Source organism: Hippocampus bargibanti, linkage group LG05 (assembly GCF_051943395.1).
Source record: "Hippocampus bargibanti isolate YZ-2025 linkage group LG05, ASM5194339v1, whole genome shotgun sequence".
NCBI classification, from domain to species: Eukaryota; Metazoa; Chordata; class Actinopteri; order Syngnathiformes; family Syngnathidae; genus Hippocampus; species Hippocampus bargibanti.
In genome coordinates this window covers 4,913,648-4,930,282 of record NC_142738.1, presented here as the reverse complement: position 1 = coordinate 4,930,282, position 16,635 = coordinate 4,913,648, and the positions used below count along the sequence as shown (strand labels likewise).

At 36.5% G+C, this 16,635-nt stretch overlaps 1 protein-coding gene across 1 annotated transcript in view; it reads left to right on the top strand.

Annotated features, from left to right (window-relative positions):
- The window catches only part of LOC148897583 (leucine-rich repeat serine/threonine-protein kinase 2-like), a 52,452-nt gene that overhangs the window by 3,920 nt on the left and 31,897 nt on the right, over window positions 1-16,635 (top strand). The window contains 14 exon segments of the mRNA XM_088995885.1: window positions 2,864-3,001; window positions 3,587-3,721; window positions 7,294-7,425; window positions 8,910-9,029; window positions 10,608-10,780; window positions 10,856-10,935; window positions 11,090-11,196; window positions 11,937-12,191; window positions 12,260-12,387; window positions 13,342-13,486; window positions 13,562-13,701; window positions 14,679-14,810; window positions 15,069-15,239; window positions 15,385-15,646. Of these exon segments, the coding sequence (XP_088852011.1) occupies window positions 2,864-3,001; window positions 3,587-3,721; window positions 7,294-7,425; window positions 8,910-9,029; window positions 10,608-10,780; window positions 10,856-10,935; window positions 11,090-11,196; window positions 11,937-12,191; window positions 12,260-12,387; window positions 13,342-13,486; window positions 13,562-13,701; window positions 14,679-14,810; window positions 15,069-15,239; window positions 15,385-15,646 (2,118 nt within the window).

Here is a 16,635-nt window from a genome sequence, read left to right as displayed (position 1 = left end):
CGGTGTTGTTTGCACAAGAAAAATTGTGCGAATACACAAATGTCTGTATACGGGTAAAGTTTAAAATAGCTTATTATTTACCGTCATTCAAATACAAAAGGGGTTAGCTTGAATGTAAAACACAAACTGAAGAAAAGATAACCTACAAGCTAGGTAACACGAAAATCACTTGGAAGTAGCATTAGCATGAACAGGTAAGTAAACTGAAGAAAAATATAACAGAATATAAAATAGGAAACAACATGAAAATCTCTTAGAAGTAGCATTAGCATGCATGAGCAAATAAACTAAAGAAAAACATAACCTACAAGATAGGAAACAACATGAAAATCTCTTGGAAGTGGCATTAGCATGCATCAGTAAGTAAATTGAAGAAAAAGATAACCTCCAAGCTAGAAAACAACATGAAAGTCTCTTGAAAGTAGCATTAGCATGCACAAGTACTGTAAGTAAATTGAAGAAAAAGATAACCTACAAGCTAGGAAACAACATGAAAGTCTCTTGGAAGTAGCATTAGCATCCACCAGGAAGTAAATTGAAGAAAAAGATAATGTATAAAGTAACCAGGAAGTAAGGTAGCAATAACTTGTAGGAAAGAACCTAGCAAGTAACATACAAGTAGCATTAGCATCCACCGGGAAGTAAATTGAAGGAAAAGATAACGTATAAAGTACCCAAGAAGTTAGGTAGCAATAACTTGTAGGAAGGAACCTAGCAAGTAACATGGAAGTAGCTTGTGTTTAGTTTATTCATTCGAATTAAGATTTAAATTTATGAAATGTACAGCTAGCTTTTACAAATCAATAAGTTGTACCAAGACGTGGCATGAGGTAAGTGTCGTTAAAGTAGAATTAATGTGAAAGTGGAATGTGACTCAAAGAATGCTTGTTAATGTCATAAATTAGAAATGACATTTGTTTAGTTGATGAATGAGGCCAATTATATCAAAATATCCGCTCCATTTTTACTCCGGAACAAGATCTTTCCATCCACACAAATTTTCACATACTATAAACTGTGCGACGTTCAACAAAGCAACCATTAAGCCTCAGTCGCTGTCAGTGAACCGCAGACTTAATACGCGTTCTAAATGCAATTAGCCAACATCTAATCTGGGGATTTCCCATGTTTTAAAGTGCTTTAATTAAGAAAGGGTGGTTAATTAGTTCGTTAGCGGAAGTGTACAATGCTTTCACTGTCTGGTACGTTTCCTTTGTTGAGAGAAAGCTTGCAACTCAACTCAACTGTAATTCACTTTAATACAACAAGAGCTGCATACGCAGAGCTGTACAAGGATATATACGAAAATAATTCAGAGGAAAATAAGCAACAAATGAATAATAAATACAGTAGGGAGCACAAAAACAGTCAAACTAAAAAGCTTGTTTATGAGGCGGGTGTGGAGGGAAGGTGCGGCTAAGCTATTTAAGGTGAAGTCAAGTTATGTCAAGCCAAGCTTTATTGTCATATACTGTACACACCATATGAAACATACAGCACAGATTAAATTATTTTCCTCTCAAAAGTAATGCAAACATACGGTGCATTGAAACACACATTGCTAAAAATAAGGGTAACCAAATTCCACATTTGAAAACAAATAGCAAGATCTTTAGCCACCTAGCCAGCCATTAGCTTCAGTGTATATAGATATATAGCTAGCCACCCGCGGAAAAAAAAAAATCCTATGACTGTAAAGTGTCATTGAGAGTTTTAAAAGGCATTGTAGGAAATGTATTATTATTATTATTATTATTATTATTATTATTATTATTATTATTATTAAAAATATGTCCACTCCAGTGCCAGGGTTTTTGTCATCGTCACTCGAGACTGTGAAACTAATAAAGGCAAATCCAATCCAATTATTATTATTATTATTATTATTATTTTATTATTGTTATTATTATTATTATTATTATTATTATTATTATTATTATTATCTAGCTTGCTAGCTTTCTATCTATTTGAGTTACTTCCGGGTTGAGCAATGAGAGTTTTCTTGCTTGGGTGCTGACAAAGTACCGGGCAGATGTCTGGCCATGTTTTTCCCTTCCACAAGGGGGCAGCATTTCCTTTTTTTCCCATGTTAGCGGTTTGTTCCACCTTCGGCTGTTGTTAAAGCGCTATATAAACCAATATGTATGTACTGCATTGTATTTTGGACAGCCGTCCTCCTTTCATGTTCATATAACTCCAGACCCATATCATTTAGGAATTAACTCTTTCTTTCTGATGAAAGAAGAGAGTCTAAGGTTTCTTACGCTGCATTTAATGTTTATGTAGTCCTAAAACTCAATATTCTCTGGGTCCTGGAATTCGAGTGACGATGACAAAAACCCTGGCACTTGAGTGGACACATTTTTAATAATAATAATAATAATAATAATAATAATAATAATAATAATAATAATAATACATTTCATTTATAAGCGCCTTTCAATCTCAAGGTCATTTTACAGTCACAGGATAAGTTTTTCTGTAGGTGAGCAGCGGCAGCCACACGCGCCAGCGTTCACTCAACTTGGAAGTAACTCAGATAGATAGAAAGTTAGCTAGCTAGCCAATAGATAACTAATAGCTAGCTAGATAGATAGCCAGCCACCCGGCTAGATAGCTATTTAGCCGATAGATAGCTAGCTAGATAGCTAGCTAGATAGCCGGCCAGGGAGCTAGATAGAAAATAGATAGCAAATGGCTAGCGAGATAGATAGCTATATAAATAAATCATAGAAGCGCTGCTGCACTTTTTTTTTTTTGCACATCGTCTGGCAGTGAATGAGTTAATTTTGCGTCAAGAAATTTTTGTTAGAGGCTATTTTCAATTCCGACTTCATCATGTTTTTTTCCCCCTCTCACGCAGACGTCATTGCTTTGCTGCTACTGGAAGACGAGGAGGAGGACGTGTTCGGCCTGGTGGTGCGGGCCATGAAGGCTTTCCCCAGTAGTGAGGAAGTACAGCTCCATGGCTGTCGAGCTCTGCAGGCGCTCCTTCGTCGAGGTGATTGGCCGTGCTCATTTGATATGTAACGACAGATTATATTATAAATAAGTATGTTATAAATAATAAATCCAATTTTTGGGGGGTAGAAAGCTCGAATATGACACATTTTTCTTTCCTTTTTTCCCTGTCCATCATTAGTTTAATGAACCAGTTATAGATCTTGAAATGAATACATTACTTATGTATGTATTTATTTATTAGTTAGCTACTTAGTAAGTTTGTTAGTTAGCTAGCCCACGAACTAAATTTTTTTATCTAGCTATCAAGCTATCTAGCTAGCTGGCTATCTGGCTAGCTACCTGGCTGGCTATCTAGCTGGCTATCTATTAGCTACAGTATATAGCTATCTATTAGCTATCTACCTTTCTAACTATTTCAGTTACTTCCGGGTTGAGTGAACTGGCGCGTGTGGCTGCCGCTGCTCACCCGCAGAAAAACTTCATCCTGCGACTGTAAAGTGTCCTTGAGAGTTTTTAAAGGCGCTTATAAATGAAATGTGTTTTATTATTATTATTATTATTATTATTATTATTATTATTATTATTATTTATTTTATTTGATGAATCTATCGTGATGATCCAGTGAGTGACGAGCACCTGGTGGAATTTATGGAGAACCAAGACCACGTGGTGGTTCTCGCTGCACTACACGGATTCCCCGGCAACCCAATGCTGCTACTTCAGGCCATGAAGGTTCTCCTCCCCCTGTCAAGACCCAGTAAGGCCCTACTCCATCATTATGTACAGTACACACAGTGGCGGGCCGTAGATTTCATTGCTAGGCCTTCAGTAGTGCTACTTCTGAATCAATCCAGACTGAACAAAGCGTGGTGTGATTTACTACAAGTCCACTAGAAGGTACCATAAGCCAGGAAATAACTGTCCGACCTTTCTTGATGACGTGCATTTTTTTCTTGAAAAGTCCGTCTTGAAAATGGCTTTACCAAATCCATTTCTTCTCCACCTTTGGGTTGACAAAACTGCTATTACATGAACACAATATATTTACTTATGCAGCTCGCGACCGATACAGTGTGCTAGCTCTGGCCAGTATGCTTTGTTCACTCGCGGCTTGTGATCAGAGCAGTTGTCACAAACTGTGATTGGCTCGTGACTAGCCAATCATAGTTTGCGAAAACTCTGAAGTTAACCAGCACCTTCAAGAAGGTGTTGGTACCCCTTTTGGGTTGCCAACTTAAAATCTGATTTGTTAGAGCAACAGTTTGATCGACACATTTGATGCAAGAGGACCTGCAGAACTGATTGTGAAGGTGTCCAAGTAGATTTCTGGCCCCGATAACACACAGGATATTGAGTTTTAGGACTACATAAACATTCAATGCAGCGTGAGAAACATTACACTCTCTTCTTTCATAAAAACGAAGTTATTTCCTAAATTAGATGAGTCTGGAGTTATATGAGCTTGAAATGAGGGTGGCTGTCCAAAATACAATGCAATGCATTATATAGTGCTTTAAGAAACACCGAAGCTTGAATAAAGCACTAAGATGGAAAAAAGAGAAATGCTTACGGAAAGGAAAAAACATTCCCAGAGGTCTGGCCAGCGCTTTATCGGCACCCAAGCAAGAAAAAAAAAAACCCTGACTAATTCAGGAATGGCGCTCTACGTCATATTTTCAATGGCAGTGAATGACTTAACATTAGTCCTTGATTCAGATATTTTTAGGCCAGCACAGAAGGCTTAGCAGGTCTTGACGGTCCGCCACTGAGTCTAACTCTAGTTATGTCTAACTCTAACAGCAACATGTCAATTTGTCAGTTCGTCATTAAACGTGAAGTAGCGACAACCTTGGCTGACATGCAACGCATTCTTTTTCGAGAATGCCAATAATGCTAGCCATAAAATAAGTCTACCTGAGGTTAGCTCGCAGTCAACTGCTTCGAAACAAATCATACAGCAAGCGCTTCCGGGCTCTGTAAGCAAGGACATCAATAGCATTGCATACATGCGGTCGAGCCACATAGCAGGTGAAGCGTTTTTCAAATTTTACACACCTGTCGCAGCCAAACTGGTTGTTATTACATGACGTGAATGGTATCTGTGTAAAAAAAAAAAAAAAAACCTTGACAGGTATTAATCGCTACCTTTCGCTTTTCTGTGATTTGTCGTCATTCCGATACTGAATGCGGAGGTCATGCTAATGCTAAGTGAGCACACCTGTCTTCACCAGAAGAGGCCAACTGAGGTTTTCGTTATGGTCAAAACACATTTCGATGTGTATTCAGAGGAAACGCCACTCGTGCGTCATACACATTCTTAGCCTCGCTAACAGACGGCTCTATTTTTATCTCTTTTTGATTCTGTCCTCATAATAACTTCCATTGATAAACTAGCAAAATTCCAGATTTTCCTTGGCTCCTTACTGTGTGTAATTACTGTCTTATTTGAACATACAGTAAAGTCTCGTTATATCGATATTCAAGGGAGTCCGAAAAAATATCGATATAACCGGGACTATCGATATATCCGACCCTGTTTGCATGTAATTTTCTCCGTGCGTGCATAGAAATAGTATCGATATAACCGGGACTATCGATATATCCGATATCGATATAACGAGACTTTACTGTATTTGTGTTAACAGAGCCATGTGTGGAAGTTCATGTCTCCCCGCTGATGTAATGCAGGGACTTATTTACTGTAGCATCCGTACAAATGTAATTAATTATCCGCTCTCTGCGATTTAGCTTGACAAAGACTGATTTGCACACCCCAATGTTTGTGTCATGGCATTTATTCCCACCAACTTTATAATAGTAATAGTAATAGTAATATTATAGTAATATTATAGTAATAGTAATATAATAATAATAATAATAATAATAATAGTAATAGCAGTGTTTGAAATAACGTTTGCCCGGAGGCCCGGGGTGTACAACTTTTACGTTGGGCGTACAACTTTCAAAACGTCTCAGCCCGGGTGGGCGACAACTTCTTCTTAAAAAAAAAAGATTTTTTTCAAATCAAACGTTTTGTTTTATTCAATAAAGCAAAAGCTACAAGCAAATTGCTACGAGCCACATGGACTCCTCTTTCTAAGCGCCTTTCAAAACTCTCAAGTGCACTTTACAGTCACGGTATAGTCCGAAGCACGAAACAGGCTTCTGATTGGCTACCGTGCCGAGTATGCAAATTGGCAAACGAACGTTCGTTTGCCAATTTGGCATACTTCGCAACAATGTTTTTTTTTTTTTGCGATTAGTCATCTTATTGTGTTTTAAGTTGTGAAAAATGGGGCAGGCAACTTTATGGCTGGGACAATGGCAATTTTTCAGAGTTGTCTGGCCTTGTGTCCGCTTACTTTTTGTCACAAGTTTCAGACACTGGTAATAGTAATAGTAATAGTAATAGTAATAGTAATAGTAATAGTAATAGTAATAGTAATAGTAATACATTTTATTTAGAAGAGCCTTTCAAAGCTCTCAATGACCCTTTACAATGACAAAACAAGCACAATAAAACCACAGATGAAATTATCCGGGCAGGCGTTATTTCAGACACGGGCTTTACTCGTTCCATGCCATTCACGAATTTATTCAGGAATTCAAAATATGATATCGAGCGGCATTCCCGAATTTGTTCGGTTTTTGTTTTTTTTTCAAGCTTGGGTGCCGATAAAGCGCTGGCCATGGCCTCTGGCAATGTTTTTTCCTTTCCACAAGTGGGCAGCATTTCCCCTTTCTCCATGTTAGCACTTTGTTCCAGCTTCAGCTGCCCCCATTTCAAGCTCATATAACTCCAGTCCCATATAATTTGGGAAATAACTATTTTTTTCTGATGAAAGAAGAAAGTCTAAGGTTTCTAACGCTATATTGAATGTTTATGCAGTCCTACAACCCAATATTCTGTGGATACTGGAATTCAAATGACAATGACTAAAACCCTGGCACTGGAGTTCACACATTTTTGCACATGTCTGTCAGTCAATGAGTTAATTATGAGTCTGGAAATGTTTGTTAGAGGCTATTTTCAATTTTGACTTCTTCGAATCGTGGCTAATTTGAGTTTGGTGGGCAAGGACCAGCCTGTTAACAAAAAAATCCCAAAGAAAAGCGTATCCAGCTTGTCCAGAATGCTGCTGCTCGCTTCTTGACTGGTACTCGTAAGAGGGAGCATATAACTCCTACTCTGGCATCTAATTTTACATATAACAGCACATGCACTGAAAAACTACACTTTTCTTTATTTAACAGTGAACACAAGAGTCCACCTTTGGTAAAATAAATGTTTTAAGATGACTTTAAAAGTACAATGATGTCTACTTGCAGGCAGTAACGTGGAGATTTTGATGTCCGGCAGCGCTCGTTGCTATTGTGCGCTCATCTCTGCCATGGATGCCTTCCCGCAGGATGAGGAGCTCCAGGAGACAGCGTGTCGCCTTTTCCGGAGGTTCACATCAGGTCAGGATGACAAGAATGACCGTTGTTATGATTTGAAAATTAACGATGCAAAATGTTCAGCATGTCCGTCACGCATGCTTTGCTAAGTGGAAAAAAAAGCATTTTTACAGTGTACGATCAATTCTGTTGATCCACCTCACTCATGTGAATATTTGCAATATAGAGAAAATATAAAATGTCTTAACTCATTTATTGCCATTCCTGAATTTATTCAGGAATTGAAAAACATGACGAGGAGCGTCATTCCCGGTCAAGCTACGGTCAGACCTCTGGCAATGTTTTTCCCTCCCACAAGAGGGCAGCATTTGCCTTTTGTACAACCGCCCCCACTTTCACTGTAGATAACTCTAGAACCAAATAAGTTCGACAAACTTTTTTTTCTGATGAAAGAAGAGGTCTAATGTTTCTTACGCTGCATTGAATAATTATGTAGTCCTGAAACGTAATATTCTGTGGGTCCTGAAATTCGAGTGAAAAATGACACAAACCCTGGCATTGGTGGATACACAGTTTTGCGCATCGTCTAGCAGTGAATGAGTTAAGCCATATTTTACAGCGAGCTGATTTGAAAACCATAAATTCCAAGAATAAAATACAGTAAAGTCTCGTTATATCGATATCGGTTATATCGATAGTACTGCTTATTACGATACTATTTCTATGAACGCAAGGAGAAAATTTACATGCCGGATATATCGATAGTCCGGTTATATCGATATTTTTTCCGACTCCCGAGAATATCGATATAACGAGACTTTACTGTACATACTGTACATAATATGTTATGTATACAAACTCATTTTAGTAAAAAAGACATCCGTGTTCACCCTCAGTCTTACAGGAGTGGTAAATCAAGGAAAATGTTTCTTGAGCCGTCATCTGTACTTCTTTGAAGGTGTCTGACGTTTCGCTCCTCATCCGAAGAGCTTCGTCAGCAAACTTGAGTTGTGCTGGTAGCACAACTTTCGATTTTAGTCATAAACCATATTGGGGTGACCATTTCCCTTAGAGGAACATTATGGCATTGAAAACAAAAAAAAAGAATGATATTTCATTCAACAAATGTTGAAATTAAATTGAAATTGTGGCTATTGTGGGCCACATGAAATGATGTGGCAGGTCAGATCTGGCCCTGGGGCCTTGGGTTTGATACCAGTGCTTTAAGCTATCTGGATGTAAAAAAAAAAAAGAATCCACAGCACACTCAGCCACACACAAGTGTCGCTACGATGATAAAAATGCACGTGGGGGTCCGGTGGAGGGGTGTAAATCAATAACTTGCAGCGATAACAGCATTTAACAAAAATATCAAGTATGACTCTGACAATGGAGGCTTCTGTGTTTGGATTGCGTTAACCGGGATAACATTGTGACAAAAAGTTCATGTCAGTTAACCGATTTGATTGATTTCTTTGCGCCATGGTATACAATTTTGTGTTTGCTTGTATGTGTGTGAACGGTGGCGCGTGTGTGATGCCATTCAGAAAGCTACTACAACATCCTGGTGCTGAACGGCGTGACCCGGGTGGCGGTTCGGGCCTGCCGGACATTCCCCTGCAATGCCACGTTACAGGCCGCCGCCCTCTCTTGCCTGGCAGACCTCAGTGAGAAAACACACAAAAACACACACACACACAAAAACACACTCGCAAATTCCAAAAAAGAACCATCAAAGTCATTGCATTGATCCCCCGCTACTTCACTGTTCACTCATCATGGGTTTTCAGTGCATCGCTGATGTATTTTTTTCAGTAAAAAAAAAACTTTCAGAAAAAAAGCCAAATGACTCCGAGGTTTTGTACATGGCTGTATCTTGATTGGTTCATTGGTCCCTGGCGTCGACCAATGACAGCACAATATCCCATGATTTACAGCGATGCGGATTGGCTGTGAATTTTCGAAGCCCCGCCCGGCCCCCCCACGCTGTCTAATCATGAATGAATGAATAAAGAAAGAAAGAAAGAAATATATGAATAAATAAATGAATAAATAAATACCTAAATAATGAAAGAATGAAGAAATACATAAATACACGAATAAATAAATAAATACACCCATGAATAAATAAATAAATAAATACATACATAAATAAAAGAAGGAATAAATAATTACGCGAATAAATAAATAGATATATAGATACATAAATAAATACATTCATGAATAAATGAATTAATACACAAATACATGAATACATAAATACATAAATACATAAATACATCATACAATACTGTCTAATCATGTGGGAATGAATGAATGAATGAATGAATGAATGAATAAAGAAAGAAAGAAATATATGAATAAATGAATAAATAAATACCTAAATAATGAAAGAATGAATAAATACATAAATACACGAATAAATAAATAAATACACCCATGAATAAATAAATAAATAAATAAATAAATAAATAAATACATAAATACATAAATAAAAGAAGGAATAAATAAATACGCGAATAAATAAATAGATATATAGATACATAAATAAATACATTCATGAATAAATGAATAAATACACAAATACATGAATACATAAATACATAATATAATACTGTCTAATCATGTGGTAATGAATGAATGAATGAATAAAGAAAGAAAGAAATACATGAATAAATAAATGAATAAATAAATACCTAAATAATGAAAGAATGAATAAATACATAAATACACGAATAAATAAATAAATAAATACACCCATAAATAAATAAATAAATAAATAAATAAATAAATAAATAAATAAATAAATAGATAAATAAATAAAAGAAGGAATAAATAAATACGTGAATAAATAAATAGATATATAGATACATAAATAAATACATTCATGAATAAATGAATAAATACACAAATACATGAATACATAAATACATAATATAATACTGTCTAATCATGTGGGAATGAATGAATGAATAAAGAAAGAAAGAAAGAAATACATGAATAAATAAATACCTAAATAATGAAAGAATGAATAAATACATAAATACACGAATAAATAAATAAATACACCCATGAATAAATAAATAAATAAATACATAAATAAAAGAATGAATGAAGGAATAAATAAATACGCGAATAAATAAATAGATATATAGATACATAAATAAATACATTCATGAATAAATACATAAATACATAAATAAAAATCGCCAAACAAAGACACAATGTGACGTTGTTCTCTTTAGCATCCAGCATGGTACAGAGTAGAGCGGCGGCCGAACAGGGTTTGGAGGACGGCGAAGCCGAGGAGAACCGCGGGGGAGGCTCTGCGCATGTGGAGGACTTGGACTTAGACTTGGGTTGGATGGGGGTCTGCTGCACCGCACTGGATGTCCACGCCGCAGATCCACGTGTTCAGGTCCGAGGTGTAGCTAAGCCATTTTTTTTTTAGAAATGGAACGAAACATAAAGAAAAACCAATGACTCCTTGCAGGAAGCTGCATGCTGGGCCATTCACAGTCTATTGGTGCACGGAACAGGAAGAAGTCATTCGGAAGAGGAGCAGGATGATCGGTACTCTTCGTCGATATTACATAAACCTCATGGATCAAAGTTATTTTTGAAAATTATTGTATTGATTCATTGGTACGGACAAGTAACCCAACATTTTTTGCTAGTGTCAGAGTTTCAAGCCATTTTGTGCTCCAAATTGTGTTTATCTTCTCAGGACACCTGTTCACAGACAGCTGATGGCGGCCATGTTGCTTCACTCCTCCTCCCCGGATGTTTTCGAGGCCGCCACCAGCGCCATCTCCATGCTAGTCAAGCAAAATCGTAAATCTGCCGACCGCACACGCACACACACACACACACACACACACACACGAACAAAAAATGTAAATCTCAGATGCGGATAAGGAAATAAATGGGTTTGGGGAATCAGATTGTGATGGTTAGATATTGATTTTGTGCTTACAAATATTGATTGGATTGGATTAGCCTTTATTAGTCTCGCAGTGGCGAAATTTACTTTTCACACCAGCGAAGTTATGGAAGGAAAGGAAAGGAAGATGTAGAAAAACAAAATACAGTAGTTGCTGTAAAGGCAGCCAATCTCGCGGCGCCATCTTGAAGTCAAAAGAACAACAAAATAAAACAAAATAACAAAATAATATGACACCAGTCATTCAATCTCAAGCACTTTTCTGCACCCTCTGTCATATGAAGCACTTCTAAATGAAAGAGGAGAGGATCCAAGCGTCCTTTTCACCAGTGGATGAGGGATGTCAAGCTAAATATTGAAAGCAAACATGAAGCTGTAGCACTGACAAAAAGAGCTCTCCTGTCCCAAGTAAATCCGCTTCAATTCCAAGCTGCGACAGTTCCACATAAGCATCGGCATCTTGAATTTATTCGGGAATGGCAGTGAATGAGTTAAAATAATCAATATTTTACCAACCATAGGAAAATTGGTGATTTCCTAAGGTCTGATTCAGAATATACGAAGGTCATCTCTATGTATACAGATATGTTTGATTATTTTGTATTTAAAATATTTTCCCTTGGTGTTGTAGCTCAGATGCGCTCCACGCTGCTGTCCAGCGGCCTCCACGTCAACGTGGCAGAGATGATGAAGAGACACTTAGCCTCCGTTCAAGTGTCGCTCAGCGCCTGCCGCCTGCTTAGCCTTCTATTTCAGGGCCGGACGGCCGGCCTGGATGAGCTCAACATGGCTGTGGGTCAGATCTTGAGTGTGATGAAGTTCCACAACTTCCAGTCGGAGGTTCAGCTTGAGGCTTTGCGGGCCAGCCTGGTCTTCCTCTGTCCAGGTGTGACGAAGTCTGTAGACCCAAAGTCAAAACGATCTCGCTGTATGCGGCATGCTAAACTTTCCCAGACCGAAGCTTACGAGAGCATGGCGCCTCGGTGGGAGACCCCGACATGGTTGATGTGTCCCTGAAGGTCCTCAAGAACCAGTGTGTGGTGGAGGGAGCGCATGCAGTCTACCTGGAGGTTCTCAACAGGGTACGAAACCCACAGTGGCATGACCGTCTTGCGCAATACACCGATACCTTGGCTTACGAACTTAATTGGTTCCCAGACAGTGTGTAAGGCAAAAAGTGTGTATCCCAAAAATTAATTGCCCATAGGAAAACATTAAAATGAGAATAATCCGTTCCCAGGTCCCCATAAAACATAATTATCGACTTGTAGCCTTAAAACTACACAAAATATACCTTATTTTATGGATAATAAATGTGCTATGGTATTATAATTAAAGAAATAAACTACTGTATAATAAAGTGGTTTTATTTACCTTTGTGATGGTCGATGGCTTGATGGAATGCAGTGGCCGGTTTCATCAGCATTAAACACTTGATTAGGAACGTAACCTTCTTTCACCATCTTGAGGAATGATCCCTTGTAGGCGCTTTCTCTGCGATAATTTTACCTAGTTCCTCATCAATTGTGTTCTGTTTAGCTGAGTTGATAGCTTTTTGCATCAAGTGTACAGATGGCTTGTGCGGATAAATGCGGAGCCTGATTGATGGGAATTTTAACCATGCAGTCTGCACTCTGCCTTTGAACTATCAAAGTTAAAACGAGTCTAAATGTCACTTTTCTATCCATTTTGTCACTCTCTCTCTGTCATCTGCCTGTCTCTTTAATGTTCAAACCACCTCCCCTAACTGCTGCGTTCTTGACCAATCACGTGGCTTTAACCGAAGACTAAGGGTGGGGAATAGGGGACAAAAAACAAGCCGGCTGCCATTTTCTTGTTGGGCTCGTTCGCAAACGACATCACTCATTGTGGCAGCTCCGTGTGTATCCCGAGAAACAGTTTGTATGCCAAGGTAAAATGTTCATACATTTAGCGTTTGTAAACCGAAAAGTTCGTAAGCCAAGGGGTTCGTAAACCGAGGTATCACTGTATTAAACCGGTTATCATTCTGATACGGATTTCTTCTGTGTATGTAGTTCATCAAGTGTCCGACCATCCAAATGTACGGCTTCAAGGTGCTCTCTGCTCTGGCTGACTGCTCGGGTGCAGTGGACCTGCTCTGCCAACAGGGGGCGATTGACACTGTGCTGCACACGCTGCAGATGTTCCCGCAGGATCGAGGTGACCTCTTATCAACTCTGGTCCAAAAGACAGATACATAAATGACAATTCCTGCTTCTTTTTGCTACCCAACAGAAATTCACTACTGGGGTCTGACCCTGCTTAGCTACCTGGTGTCCAAGAAGAAGCTCTCCAGGATGATTGTCCCCATCCTGGCTTCAGTCTTGGTGGCCTCACTGGGCCAGTACAAGGAGGATTATGACTTGCTGCTCAAGGTATCGAGCATCCAGCATCCTTTGTGGGCTTACGCGCCCTCAAACGTCACAGATTTTTGTTTGATTTCAACTCAATTGTGATGATTAAAACTGACTGAAAACAGGATAAAATTTCAAAAGGACATTTTGGAGTATATTTGTTCATTGATGAAAATAATAATTATAACAAAAATGTAGTAATAATAATAATAATAATAGAAATTCACTATTATAATTTTATGACATATTATTATCATTATTATGCATAATAATGCTAATAACAATAATAATAATAATAATATAAATTCACTACTATAATTATACGATTGTGTACTATTGTGTACTATTATTATTATTATTATTATTAGTTGTAGTCCCATTACCACAAATTCTCCATGTGTCTTCCGCAGTGTTTCCAGGTGCCACTTGAGGCTGGATAATAGTATTAATAATAATAAATATTATTATTATTATTATTATTATTATTATTATATAATAAGATAATGCTAATAATAATAAATCGCTACTGTAATTATACTAATATTTATATATTTGTATTACTGTTTTTGTTATTATTATTATTATTATTATTATTATTATTATTATTATTATTATTGTTGTTATTATTATTATTGATATTATTATTGCTATTATTACTACTCGTACTGCTACCACAAATTCTGCATGTGTCTTCCGCAGTGTTTCCAGGTGGCACTGAGGATTCTTAATAATAATAATAATAATAATAATAATACTAATAATACATATTATAATAGTAATAAATATTATAATAATAATAATAAATATAATAATAATATCATGTGAATTATAATATAATGATAATAGTAATAACAATAATAATAATAGAAATTCATGACTATAATTATACTACTACTACGACTGATTATTATTATTATTATTATTATTATTATTATTATTATTATTATTATTATTATTATTATTATTATTATTACACACTGTGCATGTGTCTTCTGCAGTGTTTCCAGGTGGCATTGAGGATGCTGGATGCCTGTTCAGCGTCAGCTGTGGAACTTCAGAGGGAAGACTTTGACCGTCAGATATTCCAGCAACTCAGAGAGTCCGACATTCCGGAGTATGGCAAGAATCCGGTATGTCACAACACATGGACTTGGTTAGAGCAAGGTTATTTTAGTTTACCAAAACTAATGAAACTATATTTTCGTGAACCAAATAACAAATCAAAACAAAATTTAAAACTAACTATGAAATGTCCTTTGGTTTCATCTTTGGCAAATAGGGCTTATTTTCAAATGTATTTATTTCAGTATGACTGCCCTGGATTACACGTGACATTTTAAGACTGAAATGACCCCCCTCCCCCTCAATCCCTGTTTTTGTCTCTTCAGCTGCGTCGGTCAGCATGTTTGGCTCTGTCCAAGATTTGCGCCAACTCGGAGCTGCACTACAACATGCTGGCGAAGGCGTGTGAGGACGGAGACACGGTCATGGCCGAGTGCCTCATCGAACTCGGGGCCGACATCAACAAGAAAACCAAAACGGAGTCCCTCATCTACCAGGTGTGCACACCAGTATTACATGACCATTTATCAAACTTCTTTGATAGCAAATAACAAAAAATACAGTGAACCAACCCCCGTATATCTAAGATGAAAATCTGGAATACAGTACAGGCAAATTCTGACCCTTGGGTGTGTGGTCCAGGTGTGCGAGAAGGGAGGCCCTTTAGAACTGGTGCTGCTGTTGAGCCAAGGCGCCCACGAACAGCACCTGCGCCGGGCCCTGGCCGTCAGCGTGAAGCGGGGCGACGGGCCAACGGTCATCCAGTTGCTAGGCCGTCTGGGCCTGGACCTCAACAATAACGCCTTGTGTCTCGGTGGTTTTCGCCTGGGTCGACTGGACGCCGCCTGGCTCTGCCCCCTGCTGTCCCAGAGAGGCAGAGTGCACAGTTTGCGCTACAGCAGCAGTAAGACTTCCTTATTATTATTTTTTTATGTTTAATTTTTATTGTAATTTTCATTTCATTTAATTTTAATTTTAATTTTAATTTTAATTTTATTTTTATTTTTTTAATGCTCACTTTTTTGAATTTTAATTTTAATTTTAAGTTATTTTGTTGTATTTATATATATATATATATATTTATTTTTATGTTAAATTTAATTTTTATTATTGTTGTTATTTTTATTTTTTAAATCTTGAAACAAATAATCATTGTATTTTATTTTATGTTAATTTTTAATTTTAATTTTAATTTTTTTAATGCTAACTTTTTTGAATTTTAATTTTAATTTTAAGTTATTTTGTTTTATTTATATATATGTATTTATTTTTATGTTAAATTTAATTTTTATTATTGTTGTTATTTTTATTTTTTAAATCTTGAAACCAATAATCATTGTATTTTATTTCATGTTAATTTTTAATTTTAATTTTTTTAATGCTAACTTTTTTGAATTTTAATTTTAATTTTAAGTTATTTTGTTTTATTTATATATTTATTAATTTTTATGTAAAATTTAATTTTTATTATTATTGTTATTTTGATTTTTTTTAATCTTGAAACAAATAATTGTTCCTTGACTTTCCATCTTCAATTTGTTGTTTTTATTTATTTATTTCAATTTATGTTTAATTACATTTTTATTGCTATTGTTATTTTTATTTTGTTTATTTTAATTGTGATTTTTATTTAGCTTTATTTTATTGTATTTTATTTTAATTTAATTTAATTGCATTTTATGTTAAATGTAATTTTTATGTTTACTTTTATTTTAATTTTGTTTTATTTTATTTATTTTTGAAATGGTTAATTAAATTTTTTATTGTTATTTTTATCTTGAAACAAAGAATTGTGTAACCAGTAGGCAGAACCACAGAATCTTGCAGAAAAAGTTTCATCATTCCTAAAATTGACTTTGCATCTTCAATGTAAACCCCCTCTGACATTTTTGT